The sequence below is a fragment of the Carassius auratus genome, unplaced genomic scaffold (genome assembly GCF_003368295.1).
Source record: "Carassius auratus strain Wakin unplaced genomic scaffold, ASM336829v1 scaf_tig00214951, whole genome shotgun sequence".
Taxonomy (NCBI): domain Eukaryota; kingdom Metazoa; phylum Chordata; class Actinopteri; order Cypriniformes; family Cyprinidae; genus Carassius; species Carassius auratus.
The window spans coordinates 255988-275732 of NW_020527879.1; the positions used below are offsets into that span (position 1 = coordinate 255988).

At 35.8% G+C, this 19745-nt stretch overlaps 1 protein-coding gene across 1 annotated transcript in view; it reads right to left on the minus strand.

Annotated features, from left to right (window-relative positions):
* Positions 1-19745, minus strand: part of LOC113093301 (cadherin-13-like) — a 283704-nt gene that overhangs the window by 142231 nt on the left and 121728 nt on the right. The window contains exons 4-6 of the mRNA XM_026259099.1: positions 17313-17426; positions 4429-4434; positions 4144-4296 (exon numbers count right to left, since the gene is read on the minus strand). Coding sequence (XP_026114884.1) covers positions 4144-4296; positions 4429-4434; positions 17313-17426 — 273 coding nt within the window. The remainder of the gene's footprint in view (positions 1-4143; positions 4297-4428; positions 4435-17312; positions 17427-19745) is intronic.

The window sequence follows — 19745 nt, forward strand, 5'->3', positions numbered from 1 at the left end:
TGAAGTGTGGCAGCATGGAGGTGTTGCACTACATGTGTGTGTGAGGTGGTTGAGGCGAAGGGGAACTGGCCCATCTGTGTGACTAGATGGGGAACAAGATACCATTAGAGGTCAGGGGCTCTGAGGCTTTCAGCCAAAGCACGTGAGCCAGTGGATTATTACAATACTGACATGCCCGCTTGTCCGACTAGTTCCCAAAACCACTCAGAACAGAAGGAGAGAAAGTGGAAAAATGACACTGATGGAGGATTAAGCCAGAAAAAAAAAAACTGTAGGCGAGAATGAGAAAAGACACAGGAGATAGTTACATACTAAAATGAAGTCAACCAGATGAAAAAGTGAAAGAAAAAATAATAATTTTCCTTTTTGGACAAAATGGGTTTGAAAGAGCAAAATCATTGATTTTTTTATTTTATTTTTTATCAGTTTATATATTAATTTTAAGTTTTAGTAATTTTGTTGTGTTTTTGTCATTTTTTATTAGTTAATATAGTTATAATATACTATGTATTACTTTTTATTTCAGTTTTAGTTATTGTAGTACATCAAGATAAAGTAAATTAGATGTTTCATTCTTTTAGAAAACGAAAGTAAAATTGAGACTTCAATTTCGATCTCTTTACTTAACATTCTGAATACTTTTGTAAATAATAGCGTACTGTAAATGCTCGACATTAACATAAAATGTCATAAATGCATAAAATGTAAATGCATAAATTGTATATGTATAAATTATATAACAATTTCTTAATTCAAAATAAAATATTAATGATTCCATCTCTGATAATCCTGGGTTGCTATGGTCACGCAGGTTTGTTAACGCATTAAACTCGTGTCAACGAGAAAAACATGTTGTTCCCTCAACTTAAGAAGTCATGGCCACGAGAAATGGATGTTGTTCCCTCAACATAGCATCTCGAGGCCACAACATAAGGATGTCGTTACCTTGACAAAATTATCTCGTGGCCACGACATAATATGACGTTCCTACGAGTTAATATGACATTCCCACAAATGAATATCTTGTGGCCAAGACATATCACGTTCCCACGAGTTATTATGTTGTGGCCATGACAAAACTAAGTAAACCGAACAAGTCACCTTACGGGCACCGTAATAATAACCCTTTCTAGAACAACTGGTTTAAGATATCAGTGGAGATCACAACACCCTAAAGAGCACATTGATTTCGATTACCCAATTGAATTACCAAAACCTAATTTTCAGTTTCAGTTTTCAGCTGAATTTAAACTTTAATGTCAGTCTTGTTGCTTCAGTAACAAAAAAACATTTAAATGCTTCACTAACAGAAAGAGTAATCATTCTCAGAAAGACACAGCCAACATATGCAAAAACAGCTGTGGTTAGCATCATTCCTTCATCAAGATAGCAGTGTGTGAGCATTAGTGCTGTAAAATGTCAAGCTTTGATGTGCACACGCTTGACGCACGCTTTTGAGATTGCGGGTGGTGTGGATGTGAGAGAAAGGGAGATAAGGACATGTAAATGTCAAGTGCTCCGCCGAGTGAGGGCTTTGATCCCGACTGGGGTCTGCGTACCGGAGATTACCCTCCTCTTCAGAGCACACACCCGTTCTACCGTGACCAGCAGACCTAAACCATGGTGGCTATACAATAGTGGAAAAGCCATCAGCAGTGTTGGGGCAGCTCCAATGGAACTGTAGCTCCGAGCTAATCAAAATTTGAAGCTGTTAAACCACAGTCAATCTACTGTTTAGAAAAAGTAGTCCGCTACACTACACGCTACAATCAAAAACTATCCCATGACACAATGCATGATTTAATCAAGCTGATTTTTGCTGGCACAAAAACAGTGAGGAGTTCTGAATGAAATGACTCTCTGAGGGTGACAGTGCCAAACTTCAAATGTTAAATTTGTACTAAATACAACTGAAACTACATAAACAAGTCAAAAAATAATTCAACATACTGTTCATGGACTTTAATTTATTCACTTTCCTATATTTTTGATGATAATGATAAATAATACGCTACATTTGAGGAAAATAACCATTTAGGATGAAAATATTTGACTAGATCAGACATTCCCAGGCTACCATTCAAAAGTTTGGGGTCAGTATGATTGATTGATTGATTGATTGATTGATTTATTCATTCATTAATTAATTCATTCATTCATTCATTCATTCATTCATTCATTTCTATTCATCAAAAAAGTGCCACATTTTGCAACAAAAAAAAAGAAAAAAAGTACTGTACGTGTTAGCATTCCCTTCCATCTCAAAGGCAGCTCCTCGGCCAGCGGAGAATACCGAGAAGTATGTGATTTGGGATGTGCCATCTTTCCACACAGAACTTTTTAGGCCAAAACACACACACACACACACACACACACAAACACACACAAACACACTTTTCGGAATTAGAGTTTGAAGTGCTCCTAGCAAGAACAGCCTGTATCCTACGGCTCCGAAAAAAGCAGCGATACTATAAAGAATGATCTCTTATAAGGAAAAGAAGATTTTTTATTGAAAAGACAAACCCAAGGCGTCAGGCTGACACAGAATTTTCAAAAACCTTGCTAAGAACACTTTATCGGAGCATACCAGTGGGGCACAATAAAACGAGAGTGGAAGAAGAGCAACTCTTTTTTTTATTAAATCTGTTTCTAGCCAGACAGGTGGGTATCAAACTAAGCAGAGCCGCTTTAGTTCTCCTCTACAGGGGGATAGAAACCAGGTAAACCCTCCTTTATCTGTCAAACGACAAGAGGACACAAAGTAAAAGAGAACAAGCGCACTGGAATTCTTGGATCAAAGTAACAGCTCGCTCAACCGAGCAAACAATTCAAAGGGATCGTATTGTCTATCTTGTTATCTGGAGTTACCACAGGGTGGTCCTTTCTTTGGAAAAGCTCTAAATATTGAAAGGCCTCTCCTTTTCCGATTAAAGACCATAAGAAATTCTTTAATGTTTTGATGCATTGTCTATTAAAACAGGAAGGAGGAGGGATTTATTGAAGGGCTAGCCAAAAAACAGCTTTAGAACTGCACCAGAGCTGACAAACTACCATTAAGATAAACAGGGACAGATTGCTTTTTCAGGTATTACAGACCTTATTCTATAGTTCCAGAGCAATCGTATAGACAGGAGGAGGGACATGTTATTCTAAAGAGCATTCGATTGGATAAAATATCTGTGTAGTGCAAAATTAATGTCACTTTTTTCTTTTCTTTTTTTTTTAGGTTTACTAAAATGAAGTGTCAACTTCAACACTGCTGTGCAAAAGTTTGGGGTTAGTAGCTTTTTTTTTTTTTTTTTTTTTTTTTTAAATACAATTAAAAACGGTAATATTGTGAACTAATATTATTATTTAAAACAAATGTTTTCTATTTTAATACATTTTCAAATGAAATAAAAAAGTTTAATTTTAAATTACAATTGGGGGGTGCAATACTTTTGTCAAACTTTTAAAATGAATTTGAAGTTCAAAAAGAACATTTATTTTAAATATTTTGTAACATTATAAACCAAGATAATGTAACTCTTGATCAATACAATCCATCTTTGCTGAATAAATACAAATCTTGAACTCAAACTTAGTACTTTTGAGCAACACACATAAGGACCACTGTAAGTCACAAAACTTTTTTTTTTTGTATAATGTTTTTTTTTTAAAGAGACTTTATTTCCCCTCTGCAATTTAGCAGTCAACCTGATGAAGTCACGGTCAGGACGCTACTGCAAAAACTGAAACGAGCCATCATGTTCACACCACCAACTTGCAACACACATTAGCCGAGTGTCTGACAGGCCAGCTGACAGCTGCATTATTGACGACGCACACGTTTTGTAGAATAACTGCCTAACTGGAGTCCCACATTCAGTACGGCAGTCGGCTTTCCTTCACTGAGCCGCTCGCTCACTGGCTGCCAAAGAAACACGAATCATTACAGCCATTAACCGCCTTGATGCATGAGGTAAAGCAAAAACATATTTTATTTTCGATTAGGGACATTCGGTTACATACGCGCGACAGTCTAATATGACTTAAATAAACCAGCAGTTTTGGAGTTCTTTAACTGAACTTCTACATACTTACTGACAGTATGCAAGTGGGGAAACAGAACGCAGTAGATAACAGAGCTAATATCTCACTCACATGGTAGTATGCGATGGCTTCTCGATCCAGGGCTCGGCTAACTGCCACGTCTCCCGTCAGTCGGTTGATGCTGAACACACCCTTAGGGTCTTGGTCTGCTCCCCTTCCCGTCAGACGGAAGATGTGGTCTTCCTTCATGTCAGATGAGATCACCTATATCACAGGACAGTACCAACAATCATATTAATGTTAACGTTGTTGGAATACATGGTACAGTTGCAAAACACTAAAACTAAGATTTAAACAAATGCAGTCAGTTCGTTCAAGTTTATCAGCAGAACTCACATGCGACTGGATAAATGCAGCAAAGTCCAACGCGTTTCATCAGAGTGTTGCAAGATAGAAGCAAAGAAAACAGGAAAAGTTAATTACACACACCCACAGGCAAACAGTTATGTGTAAATAAAACATGCACATGTGCTAAATATACACTTGTTTGCTTGATCTCATATTTAAAATCTAAATTTAATTACATAACACCACTCTCCAGATGATTATTAACTCCGTGTTTTAATATACTAGCCGCTGAAACTTGAAAATGAGAACCATTTGAATATTAAAACATCTTTCAATGGCTAGTGTGACCAGTGCTACCACCTGCAGTTCATTTGGCTTTTGTGTATAGCATATTTTTGTGCAAATTAGATTTCCACAACTTCCCTCGCTAATGAAAGCTCAGTTATTAACTAATGGCTTTAAATACAAATGAACAATAGCCTGAACCCCCACTTTTTGTGTAAAAGAGCCTTTGTAAAAGTTGTTTTCAACAAGAGCAATAAACCCTATTGCATGTATCGGTTCACAGAGGCTGCCCACCTTGAACCTACCCATTCTTTGTAATTAAGCTTAAGATGAAATATCCCATTTTGAAAATGAATCCAAGCAAAGTAATTGTCCATACGAAAAGCCCCTGTTAGCTTTATTTATCTTCCCCACGCAGACCCTTTCTGCCAGATCATACACTAATACTGTTTTCTCCTTTATAATTACAGGCTCTGTTAACCCAGGGAACATTATTATTCGGAGAAATGCAATGCAATTCTGAGTGGTTAAGCTAAGACTCAGGCTTGACCGGAGGGGGCCTCAAAATCCTGGTGTATACCTGTGGCCGGCAAACAGATGTAAAAATGCAGAATTTTATAGCACAATGAGAGCTGTCTTGTTTAGTGGAAAGGTAGTTAATATGTAACGTGAACTAATGCACATCGAGAAAACAACAAATCAGGAAATCATGCTGACAAAAGCACAAGCACCCACATAGAGTACCGTATACACCAGGGCTTTAACCACCATAGATATTGAGGGGAACAAGTACCCCCCAATAATTAAAATTGGCCAAACTGTCCCCCCCCCCAATATTTAAAAATGATTGCACTGATCTGCTGCACTCCATTACACAGCACTCTTGTTAGGATGACAAAAAACTTTATAAGTTATATTTTCAGCCTGTTCTGTCTCTGTGGTCTAACAGCGCTCGTCAATGTCACAATAACTATGATGGCCAATCAAACCAAAGTAGGCGGGGTTTACCATTCACAGAAGCAGACAGCGATTTTTCAGTGCGGAAGCGTCAGTTTAACGTTGAAACAAGACAGCGACGTAACATATGGAAGTTGCAATTCATTTAATATTAGTCAACCTTTTTTTTAAATATGGCCATTTTTAGAGAGAGACAGATAAAAGTTGCGTGTGTGACTCACCTGCATCTGTGCATCTCTTTCTACAAAAAAATAAATAAAATACGCTGTGAGTTTAGTTACTTTAGTTTAGTTACTATAAACAATGATTTTACTTCAACGTTGTTGATTAATATAAAGTTTTGATCCAGTATCAAAGCTATTTTATTATTGGCAAAAGTCGCAGGGCAACGTGCCATAGACAACAAGTTTCCGTGCTCTCATTTGTGTGTGTACAGTATGCTTCAAGTGGCGCATTAATATAGCTTTATTAATAATTAATTTGGTACAATGCACTTATTGTGTACATACATGTTTTTACATTGTAGTTATATTTGAAAAATATCTGCACATAATTACATCTGTAATTAATTTCTGTAATTACATGTATAATTACACGTTGACCCATCCCTTACACCTTAACACACCCTTAAACTTACCCATACCACCAAATCTGTCCCTAACCTTTCCTGTTTACCACCTCAATAGCAGCAAAAAAACAGTTGCAATACAATATGAACACAATAAGTACATTGTATTTATTTTTTGATGTAAGTACACAGTAGTTAAGGCCACTTAATATAAAGTGGGACCATATACACACTGCTGTTCAAAATTAGATATTAAATGATTTTTTTTAGTCTCTTATGCTCTTCAAGGCTGTATTTATTTGATCAAAAATACAGAAAAAAATAACAACAAGTAATTGGTTTCCTATGTGAATATAGGCTATTTTCAAATATAATTTATTTCTGGGATGCAGCTCTGAATTTTCAGTATCATTACTCCAGACTTTAGTGTCATAAGATCCTTCAGAAATCATTCTAAATAATATGCTGATTTATTAACATTGAAGATGTTGTGCTTCTTAATATTTTTTGGAACCTGTGAAAATTTTTGACGATTAATAATAATAAAAAAAGAATAGCATTTATTCAAAATAATAATATTTTCTAACAATATACATATTTACTGTCACTTTTTATCCATTTAACATTCTTATCCTTTAATTCTTGCTGAATAAAACTATTATTTTTTTATTTTTTATTTATTATTTTTTTTTTTTAAAGAAGAAACGATTTACTGACCCCAGACTTTTGAATAGTCGTGTAGGTTATATTATAACACAACATTTCTTTTTTGAATAAACACAGTTTAAAACACTGTTGTCTTCAAAAAATTAATACTGTTGTCTATTTAACTTTTTATTTATTAATGAATCCTGAACGGCCTTAGTATACACTCACATTGTCTTTGTTGTTTCATGTAAAGCTAGAAAGTATTTCTAGAATAAAAACCTAAGTCGTACAGTTATTGGCTTCTTTTTTTACTTTTGCAGCTTTTATATATATTTTATATAGATAGATAGATATAGCCAATCATTTCTCTTTCTGAAGTATGCTTTAAGATGCTTGCGGCTAACATACTCAGCCTAGCATAATTTCTTTCCTTTCCATAATAACCTTTTCATGACAGCACATATCACATTTATGCATTTTAACATACAAATAAAAAACCTTCGTGATCTAATTTTCATTAAAAAAAAAAAAACATCCCCAAAACAATGATGTCACATTTTGCACAGTTCTTTAACAAATTTGTCTCCAACCTGTATTAGCTGCACACAGAGGCTAAACACGTACACATATTGCAACTGCACTGCAATCTCCTTAAATGATTTATTATATATTCATGTATAATTGCATATAAACAATGGAACATAAACCATTTGGCAATAAATAATTAATTGTTTACATAAAAGTCAGGAAGGGAGCTGACAAAAAAAAGTCTTAGTCTTCCAGGCTTAGAGACCAGCTAGACTAGGACTCACAAAAACAGCTGACTTAAGCTGTTTTCTTTTCGGCAGGGCTACAGTTTCTTCCAAAAAACCCAAGGTAGGAAGTCCAGCAAAGTACTTTCCTATAGAACAGGTATACCTGTGATTCAATCATGATTGAATCCCAACACAGGTCATCTGAACTCTTCTGCCCATCGCAAGGGAGCCAAAAGACACCCAGACGAACTACAGTTTCACCTGAAGTCCCATGCCAAAAGAGTCCATCAAGCTCAGTTCTTCCTCCTCTTGTTGTGTCTGTTTTCCTCCCACACAGTTTTCGGCCTTGTATGTCTGGGTATGTCTTGTGAGAGGTTGCTATGGAGCTTGTTTTTTGTTCTGCTATATGCTGCACAAAGCTGAGATATTGATCCAATAAAACAATGAAACAACTTTTCTCTCTGTACTTCAGAGGTGCTTTATTAAAGGTGCAATGGTCTCCTTCAGCGCGAAAGAGAATTAGAAACGAACAAAACAAAAGGAGCCACAGCTTCAGAGAAGTGATGACACATGAGACGAAATGGATGGAAGAGGGCCAAAATTGGACAGGGGGAAAAGATGGAAAAATAGTGGCTATAAATTGTGGCATTATACTTGAGATTTTACAGTGCTCAGATGCTCTTATGCCCTGAAGGACATTTAGAGGAAAATAGTGATGCAGTGACATTAAAATTCAAGTTTATATCTATAACCCTATAATTATTTTCATAAACGTGACAGAAAGTCAAAAAAATACATGCATTAAAATTCTATATTATTTTGTCTAAACAAATTTAAATTAAAAATAATAAAACCTTAACATGGGTTGTTTTAAATGCTGTAATATGAATTTAGACATCACAAAATTATAATTATATTCATATAATTATATATATATTCATTTTGAGATTGGCTATAACTTTTATTTAATTATTATTAACTTTATGGATTAGATGGCAAAAAAAATGGTCACATAAATATCAATTTAGATGAGCATGAACAAATTACATTTCCGATATTTGTAATTTCTATAATAGGCCTAATCTAATAATAATGGCTAGAAACCTAGTGTTAACAGGTTTACCACACACCACATGGATTAACTGATTAACTTATTGATTTATACATTTGATTTATAGAAACAAAATATGCATTTGCTTCAGCAATCACAAATTGTATAAAGGTATGTTAGTCATGTTGTCAAGGTAACATTATATGATGGACGATGTTCTAAACATAGCCTACCATTCACAAAATTGGAGTAAGATTTTTTTATTCTCTTTTTAAATTAAACGGATATTTTTATTCAGCAAGGATACGTACATATTTACCAAAAGTAACAAAGACTTTAATATAGATATATATATATATATATATAGATATATATATATATATATATATATATATATATATATATATATAGATATATATATATATATATATATATATATATATATATATATATATATATATATATATATATCTATATATAGATATATATAGATATATATATATACTGTATATATATATCCTGCCTAGTTAGTTCCCATGGTTTTTGATTCATTAGCTCTACACCTGTTTCTGTTCTCCCTAACAGCATTTCCATAGTTCCCTGTCTGCTGTTATTTGTATTTGGACATTTTGATTATGCTGTGTGTTCTTTCTCCAGTGGGCTTGTTATTAAATACCCTTTCTCCTACTCCTTTGTCGAGTGCTTGTTTTAGACAGCAGCAGCACGTAGCAGACCCTCAAGTGAGTAAATATAGTGGCATTTTTCTTTCTTTTTTGTTTATTTTTTCCCCTCTTCCAGAATGGATACCCCAGCTGTTCAAGTCAGAAATGGGGGCAAAAACAAAAGTGTTGCATTTATAATTTTTGTGTATAATAAATTGTGTTCTTATGAAATTTCTATTTATCCACAAAATCTTAAAATAAAATTTATTACAGTTTTCACAAAATATTAAGCAAAATATTAATATTAAGTTTTCAGTGGCATAAAATCTGCATATTAGAATGATTTCTGAAGGATCATCTGACAATAGAAACTGGAGTAATGGCTAAAAAATATGAATATGAGATATACTCAAAAAGAAAATTTTGATCGAACAAATGCAGTTTCACTGAGCATTATTTTTCTCTTAAAAATATAAAATAAAATATTTTACCATATTAAAAAAAAAAAAAAAAAATCTTACAAAATCTTGTTCAAGTGGCCTTCAAAGTGAGTACAGTAGGCCATATTGATGCCTACTTTCAAAAATAACTCACCCAATGTTTGGCATGACTGTAGCAGTCAGACTACAGTACAGAAGAATACAAAGAACTGTTGGAAAGTGATGAGACAAGTTTAGAATGATCATGGCTACGGGTGGAGCAATAGAGGTCTTGGAAACGGATATCGGCCTCTCCCTCACTGTTTATGGGGTGCTCACAGGTGGTGTATTATTTGAATGTACAAACAAACACATGTACACTAACATAAACAAGCCTACACAGCCTCCCCTGGCTTTCTTCTCAGTCATTAGATGTTAGCGAACAGCCCTGGGGGAGACGCTCTCCTATTTCTATCAGCTCTCATTAGGAGCAGGGAGGACATGAAAGAGCAGCCGTTTCTTGCCACTGTCTGTATATGACAGGAAGGAGGGACCCGACTCAAACTTCTCTGACAATACAGCACTGGAGGGGAGGAGAGGCTATGTCCTCACTTTCATATTCTTTCACTCTTTCTTTCTACGGCTGTACGAGCAGCACAGTGGTGTATAATCTCCCTTGATTTACGGATGCTTGACTTGGAATGGAAACTGATGTCAACCAGTGTTGAGTACTCGAGACTCGGACTCGGTCTTGGACTCGGTCTCGAGACCGTATTTTAATGGTCTCGGTCTTGTCATGGACTCGTGTGCATTTTGACTCGGTATTGACTCGGACTCGAACATATTAGGAATCGGACTTATGCCCGAGTCCACTCGAGTCCCAATCCAAATATTTCATGGTTATTACTGTATGTTAATGTTTATTTAAATTGATGTATGATTGACACATCCAATGACTGGTGATTTTCTTTTGACGTGAGACGTTAGGCCAGCAACACACTGGATGCGTGGCGCAAGCGCCTCAGCTGCGTGGCGTGTCTGTTTTTAATTCGGCTCCCATGTTAACAGGTTAGATCTTGCAGACTGCCTGCGTGAGACGCGCGGAAAACGCGCGCATGCTAGAAATAGAACCGACGCCTATTTTTCACGCGACACGCGTGCATGTTGGAAGCATTTCCAGGCAAAATATACTAGGAAAATATGTTTATATGTCATTTTGTACACAAATACATATTAATTCATGACATTTTGATATTTGAAAGTCTATAGGTTGACATAAATTCAGATATAAATGTAATTTTAAAAATAAATTAATAATGATCGATTTTCAAATATTGCACCTGTCAAACATACTCTATTTTGCCGTCAATACTGTTGACGGTGTCTTATCAGTAGGTGTGTAAAAAAATAAAAAATAAATTTGATATTGTAATAAAAAAAAATAAAGAGCCTGGTTTTTTGGCGGCCTCCCTCTATGTCACCTACAGCCGCAGCAGCGCGCCAAGCGCCGCGTGCAGGCACGCTTCTGGTGTGTAAAGACACAGAAAACGAGAAGCAGCCACCACGCTTCTGGCACGCAGTAGAGACGCCACGCAGCCAGTGTGTCACCGGCCTTAAGTTACCATCCTGCCTCCGTAACTAAAAAAACTTCGACTAGTGTGTATTTTACCCTGCATTAAAATGCACCATCCAGGGAAATTAGCATTAGATTATCCGTTGCTGTTACAGAAAGTGATGAAATGGTAACTGTTGTCAGTCCCCGCTTCCTCTGCGCCAGTAGAGAGAGTTTTTAGTTGGGGTGGATTGATCATGAGACCACATCGTGCTTGGTTGGGTAGCTGGATGGTCTCCTCACTTATTTTTTTGAAAAGTAATTATGCCCATCTGTAATCTTCACAACATCTAAAGTGCACATAATCCAAGACATTGTAAGGATATTAGCAGTCATTAGTTAAGCTTCAAGGTTAAAAGTTATGTAAAAACTGTTACAGTTGAACATTTACAGGTATAGTGGTACAGTAATGTTACTTGTACTAGAAGTGTTATGTAGAATTACAATATAGAGTCGTACAGTAATATTATGTGTACTAGAAAGGTTATATGGATGTGTATAGTGGTACAACGATGTTATGTGAAAATGAGCACTTAATATTGACAAGTAACACTTCATAATACTAATAAAATTACCTTTACACCACATACTATGTGGCCCTTTTAACCTTTATTGTTTCCACCAAACATTTGACATACTCTTGAAGGTTTCTTTAGGTCTTGTCTCAGACCCAATCTCTCTGGTCTCGGTCTTGACTCGGACTCGACCCTTTCTGAACTCGGTCTTGACTCGGACTCGACCCTTTCTGAACTCGGTCTTGACTCGGACTCGACCCTCTCTGGACTCGATCTGGACTCGGACTCGAATGAGCTGGTCTCGACTACAACACTGATGTCAACTGAGGCTGTTTATTAGACACAGAGTATTTAACTTCATCTTTAAAAAGCCATTCAAAAACCAGTAATTAAGTGGTGCTTGCTATAGAAAGCATTACGATTACTATTGCTTAATTTTTGGGTAATGGATTTGAACAAACTTAACTTAAAAATGTAAAAATCATAAAATGTCCCATATTGCTTGTGCTTTGGACATCCCGGATACTTCAGACCATCTTCAGTTTGATTATCAGCCTCAATAGATCCACTGAATATGCTATTTCTCACATACTGCACTCTTCTCACACGCACATTGGCAGCATCAATGGAAACTATGTAAGGCTGCTATTTATCGACTATAGCTCAACTTTCAGTACTGTAGTCCCCATCCAGCTTGCTTTCTTAACTCATAGACCTTGGTCTAAACTCTTCACTCTGCGACTTGATTCAAAACTTCCTCACCGGTAGACCTCAAGTGTTGAAAGTAGGCCAGTTCATCTCCAGCTCCATCACCCTGAATGTAGGAGCTGCAGAGGGCTGTGTCCTGACTGAGTCCCCTGCTCTACTCTCTCTACAATTATCAAATTTGCTGATGATAATGAGACCGCATACCTGGATGAGGTAGAGAAACTTACATCATGGTGCCAGGACAATTGTCTCTCTCTGAATGGGAGCAAAACTAAAGAGCTGATTGTTGACTTCAGGAAGAGAATTCAGGGTCACACCAGCAATCCTGAAAACTTTCTATTCAGGGACCATAGAAAGTGTATTGACTCAGTGTATATCAGTGTTGTACGGGAATAGCTCCAGTCAAGACTACAAAGCCCTGCAGAGAGTTGTGCGCTTAGCTGAGTGCATCTCAGGGTCTGATCTTCCCTCGCTGCAGGACATCTACCTCAAACGCTGCAAAAGCAGAGTTGTTAAAATCATATAGGACTCCAACCAACCTAGTAAGTGTCTTTTCACTTTGCTGCAATCTGGTAAGAAACTGAGAGACCTAAGAGGAGTTTCTTCCCTCAGGCCATCAGGCTCCTAAACTTAAAACCAGCCTCTTAACATCTATATGTCTCCACTTAATAACCAATTAATCAGTAAGATATTCATCATTCTCTACCTAATATTGACATATTCAGTGTCACAACCTGTTTTTACATTCACCTCTTGTACATTCCTGTGTACACTTTCATGCACATTGTATTTTCTATTCTATATTTAATCCTACAGTATACATTATTTTATAATTTATTATTTTATGTTTATTGTTTATTTTTAGAATTCTTTCATACTTATATTTATGTATATTTTCCTCTGTGTTGTATCTTTAATAATTGCACTGTCCATGGAGTGGACTTGACTCACATTTCACTGCTGGTTATATATTCACTATATAATCATTTATGTGACAAATACAAATCTTGAATTTTAAAAGATACCTAAAATCATACAGCTTGCTGAGAAAAAATGCTATCAGTTTTCTATGCAAACAGACTTGGGCCATATCTAGGAAACAAAACAAAACAAAAAAAAACATTACTCTTTAAAGTTTTTGAAAGAAGCCTCTTATGCTTACCAAGACTGCATTTATTCTATCAGAAAATGTAGAAATAAATACATAAATAAAATAATTTAAAGTTTGAAATCAGTGAGTTTTTATTGTTACTTTTCATCAATTCAATGCAACCTTGTTGATTAAAAGTATTAATTTCTTTCCAAATATAAAAAAGGTACATGTCTGCTGCTGACAAGTGGCTTTCAATCTGAGAGAAGAAATAAAGACAGGGAGAACTAGTAGTAAGAGAGAGAGGGATGTGGTCTCACTTTCTAAATTGCAAAATAAGTACAACAAAGACATCTACAAAGAGCACTTATCTAATTCTAAAGCTCATGAACTCTCTCACTTTCCACAGGAGACTCATGTTTGTTAGTGCAAGGTCAAAGCAGAATGAAAGATAATCAGCACCCAGCAGTATTAATGATGCACAGACAAATAAACACATATCCCTCATCATCCATCAACACTTCAGTGTGAGACATTATGCCACAGTTATCCCTTCTGATTTGTGAAAAGCATTGCAGCGAGTGAGAATGAGTGTAACTGTGAATTCACAAAATATTGACAGTGTTTCTGCTCTGGGAGCCAAAAACTACACAGAAACTGTGGAGGGTTTGTTCAGGACATAATAGAACAAAGAGACACCAGCACTGCCCATAAAAACCAGCCCAGAAACAATTACTAGCAGGTCCGAGAGGGAACCTCTGGACTTTTTCCTATTTGTGAGATTGCAGTGCTACAGGTGAACACTCCACCATAATAAATCCCCCATAATCCCACAGAAGACTGATGTCAAAGCCAGAACAGGAATCAGGGCAAATCTGTTCGTTATTACTTTTCCAATACTTCAAGCCCCCTTAACCGAGAGTGGACCTCAAGTCAACACCATCCAACAAAACTCCTCTCTACAGAAAGGGCCAAAGTAAAACCACTTGCCCCATTGTATGACTAAACATTGGAAGACACAGAACAGAGATGGACAGAGAGGTTCACAAAGGATTAATTTCAAAACCCCTGTAAACAATCGTATTACAGTTTCTTCCTTCAACTGGTACTATAAAATATAACAAAAAGATAGGAGGAGCATTTTTCCTATTTATAGTTAAATATATGGACAGTACTTTTGGAAAATATGTTTTAATTTGTATCTGTGTTAAGTGGCCCAAATGAAAAAAAAGAAAAAAAACATACATCTGTAAAATGTAAATGTAAATACATCTGCAGTACACCAGTAGGTGTCAGTGTGAAATCCAAGAGACTGTATACAAAATTTTATAATCTAATGTGCCTTGAAGGACTGTGATGGCAAATCTATCACAGTGCATCTTATTCAGTTAGTGCTTTTTCTAAAATTGCAAGCAAGTAATCAGCGGCAGCGTGATTTGTCTTTGTATGACAATAATAAAAATAAACAATGCCCCACTAGAATGACAGAAATTGAAAAAGAAACAGAAGGCTTTGCCAGACACCCAACATGTTTGCTGCCTTTCCCAGAGAGAAAACATCTGGGAAACCCCTCTGTTTCTCTTCAAGCTTCCATCATCCTAATGGGCGATTCCCAATTTCCTTCAGCCTCCCCGCTCTGTGCAAATTCTAAAAAATGAATGTACGCCATATGGTAGGTAAACAGCGCAAGGAAACAAGATTTAGCCATGTGGAAAATCCATTTTGCCAGGTTTCCAATATACAGTAGTGCTATCATACGAATTGGTCACAGTACCTAGTCCCCTTGCGTGGTTTCACTGTAGTGAAAATGCTGCAAAAGAGGTACTATAGATTGAGAAGGCGTAGACATGTAGATGTATATAGAAAAAGACTGAAGGATTGTCAGCTTCATCAGATTCTCAATGGACCTTGCTGTATTTTCTGCCACCTGCTGAAGTATAGTAATCTATGTGTAGTATAGAGGGGCTATTCTGTCAGTGGGAGAAACTGCAATATAATTCAGCCTTTGCATTCAACACTAGAATAAAGACCTAAATTCACTGTGGTATTCACTGTGGCACAGTAATCTAGCACTAGCCAAGGAATAACCCCAGCCCCATGCTGAGACACAGCCACAGAAAGCAAGTGAACAGGAAGTGCTGAAAACATTTGATTCTACCTTAGTTTTCTGCTGTAAAGGCAAATAATTAAAAAAAATAAATACATAAAAAAACTTTTCTATTGAATTTGATCTTTCTCCCTGAATGGTAAAAAAAAAAAAAAACATTGACTATTGTATTAAAAACCAGGGCTGAACCGATGTCGTCACCTCAAAGCCCAGAGATATTCTGCAAAAATCTGCAGTATCTCTCCTGGATGTGGAATACATGAATCTCAAACGAAACAATGACACAAATAATTCAACACATTCCAGGCATTTTCATAGAGTATTAAATATGTTCTTGAGAAGAAAATTCAAGTTCAGTAGAATTAATTTCAACACATATCTTCATCTAGTTTCTTCACCCTGCTCAACAATTATAGCATAAAGAACGGCCTTGGAACCCCACTGCAAACTGACAGAGCAATGCAATGTAAATCAGACCAAAGGTTACTAAAGGTTACTTAAAAAAAAAAAAAAACACTTGGCTAGGCCAGCAATGATCTGCATTCTCAGTAGTAAAGTTTTAATGTAGCTGTTTATCTGCACTAACACAGTGTTGCCACAATAAGCCCTAAAACCCAGAAATAAGCACATCCACCATGTCTGTAGTTTTTAATGCTTTTTATTCATGTTTGTAGTTCTCAAACAAATCTTTCATCAAAGTGCGATGGATTGTGGGTAATATTAGCCATTAGAGTGTGCATGTATCCGCTTCAAAAATCGTAGACCTGAAATAGTAAACCAACCCCGGGACTTTTGGCATACTCTTTTCAATATACTACGATTTAGGACACACTTATTCTAATCTCACATACTATTTAGGATGGACAGTATGAACATTTGGATGCAGGGAAGATGTTTCTAGAGAGCAAATACATTGATTACTTTGGTTCAGGTGTGTTTAATTAGGTTTGTAGGGTTAGGTTTCTACAGGACAGTGGCCCTTTAGGGACAAGTTTGGACACCCCTTTGAAATGATCAACCATAAAATGATCAGTGCTACCCTACTCGATTTATTGTTTTCATGTGTCTTGAAAGGCAGCTGCTAGCAAGTGGCTTAAAAGAACTCCGATGGTTGTCGGGAGACTAAATATCATCACAACTAACAGGTAAACTCTACTCAATCGTCCACTTTTTCAGCCTCATATGTTTGTGGTGATGACCTTAAATAAATTAAATGTGTAAGAATCATAAACATTTGTTTTTCACAGAGTTTATTTTCTACAAAAATACAAAAGCTAATATAAAAAATATTTTGGATAATTATCATTTTTTTCGTGATAACCTGGGTGATGCTAACTTCCGTGTTGACCCACGAAAATATATAATTCCAGGCATAATTTCTCTGCTAATTCATCTGACTTTTTAGAACCAGACTTAAGTAAGCTTAAGAAGAAAAAAAAAAAAAACAAAGAACTGAAGAATGGCTTATCTAAACCATCAGGTAGCACTGTCACACTTACGTACACACAGCAAAATATGTTTGACCAGGACCATAGTTGTATATGGAAGGTCTTACCTTTCCAATTAACCTTGGGAAGGGGGCTCGCTGGTTCTCTGGAACAAACATGGGGGGCACCAGCAAGGATCTTTTGGATCGGTATGGCATCATGTCTGACAGACCCAGGATCTCCTAAATCACAGCACAGAAGACAAAAAAAAAGTGAAAATGCCAAATATAACATATTAAGCTGTAATTTGACATTTAGCTGACCATTTTATCCAAAGGGACTTGAAGTACACTTATTACAGGAACATTCATTGGGCTAAGTGTTTTGCTCCAGGGGACACAGTGATGGATCATAAATCACGCCTTGGAGGGTTTTAACCCATAACCTTTCAGTTGCCATCCCAGATCTTTAACTACTATGCTATTATACACCACATTAGTCCAATAATGTTATGAATACTTCATAAAATCAATGTAAATCCCTTCATGAAGGACACTACCAACTCTTACACTGGATATGTCCATATAACGTTATTTGAATAGATAGAAAAACAGTCACAATACATCCTATTAGATACAGGGTTACTGAACTATGCAGACATCTGATAGTGCTAATATAAATCTCTGGCAGGCACATCAATACAAACAAGGCATACAGTGCTTTTACCAAAGTCATTAAAATGGTCATTATGGTGGTTTTTCACCTTTCCTGCCATTGCTTCCTTTATTTAGATAGAAGCTTAATTGAAAGCCATTTCCTATTCAGAAAAATAAACTAAGCAAACAATGTCAGAAGCTTTCATTCTACAGCTCTAAAATGTAGTTGAGTGGAAACTAAGCCTTAGAGTGAAAAAAGTGACATTAAAATGAATAAGGCATAGTGTATCGTCAGCTGTTCATTATCACAAAACATCACTCTTATGTCACGCTGATCTGGTTTATTTTGTGAAGATGGCCACCTGACTGTGCATTATCTAGCATATTATGCAGCCACAAACCAAATAAATAAGTGAATACATAGAAATAAAACATTTATTTAGTTAAAAAAAACTAGCAAACAAAGAGAAAAAGAGCACAGAGAAGCATTAAAACTGTGTAGGAGATCAGTTGCCAAGAGTAACGGTCAATTATATAGTTTAGTAGTCATTATGGAAAATATCTGACCACATAATGTCACAAATGACCAATCAGAATAAAGTATTCCAGACAAAACGGATATAAATATACAGAATGTGCAATCTGAGCCACAGATCACAGATCACAGATAAATGCATCAAATTTTATTCCTATGGGTTTCAGCCTTTCATGTGACCACTGAAGTTTATTAGCATCTCAATTCAATAACCAGGCTAATCAGCGTCTCTCATGTTGCCCTCTCTGATCCATTCTTTCTTCCTCGCCATTTTGTTCTATTCTCTTTTCTTTGTCAACACTGTTGCAATTACAGCCCCTAAGGGCAATTAGATGGCAGCACAAATTATATTTGTCACTCAACACTGACATTAGGGTGAAACGGAATATATTAGCACAGTGGCAGCGGCCCGTGCAAGATCCCGCTGGCCATAGACAGCCATATGGCACTAGTAAATGGAACTATGATATATTTTGATGACCCGGCTCAAAATGCTTTCCACAAACCAATGGGTCAAGGCATAGCTGTTTGGAATGCTCAAGCTAGGCCCTACTGGTAGACACTGGAACTGCATCATCTGGAACTGCATTTTTCAGGATTCTCTGCTTAATATATATATATATATATATATATATATATATATATATATATATATATATATATATATATATATATATATATATATATATATATATATATATATATATATATATATATATTTTGGATTTTCAGGAAGGTTCAGGAGTATATATTTAAAACAGAAAACCTTTGTAACAGATTTGGGGAAAAGGACAAAATATACTGTCCCCATCTACTTAATGAGTTGTTACAATGAACTGATTGTCTTTTCAGGAAAAACGTTAAATAAAAGTCTAAAGATAAATGTACTTGAGAAGCAACACTGCATAAGACAAAGAATTGTTTTCACTGGTTGCATCTTAAATTTAAGTGCATTTTGTGTTTTAAATCATGTATTTTCCATGTACTTTAAGGCGATAAATTTAAGTGTTAACTTGTTCATAACAAATGGGAAAAATAAATTAGTATTCAATATAGGTTGTCTGAAAACAAGTTTTAATATTTTATGCAATAATGCTTATTATGTAAATTGATATTATTTCAAGAACTTTTAGACATTTAGACAGTTAACCCTTTTTTTCTTTTTTCTTTTTTTTTACAGTGTAGCTCAACAAGTTCTGTAGTTCTATTCTAGTAAAACAACTTCCATAAAGATGAACGTGAACCCTAACAGATACCTTTCCCTAGCCATTACAGACCACCTTGTTCTCAACAAACCAGTCATTTCAAAGTTTTGGTATCTCAAAAAAAATGTATCCAAATGCAATTTCAGCAGTATAGAAGTTAAATAT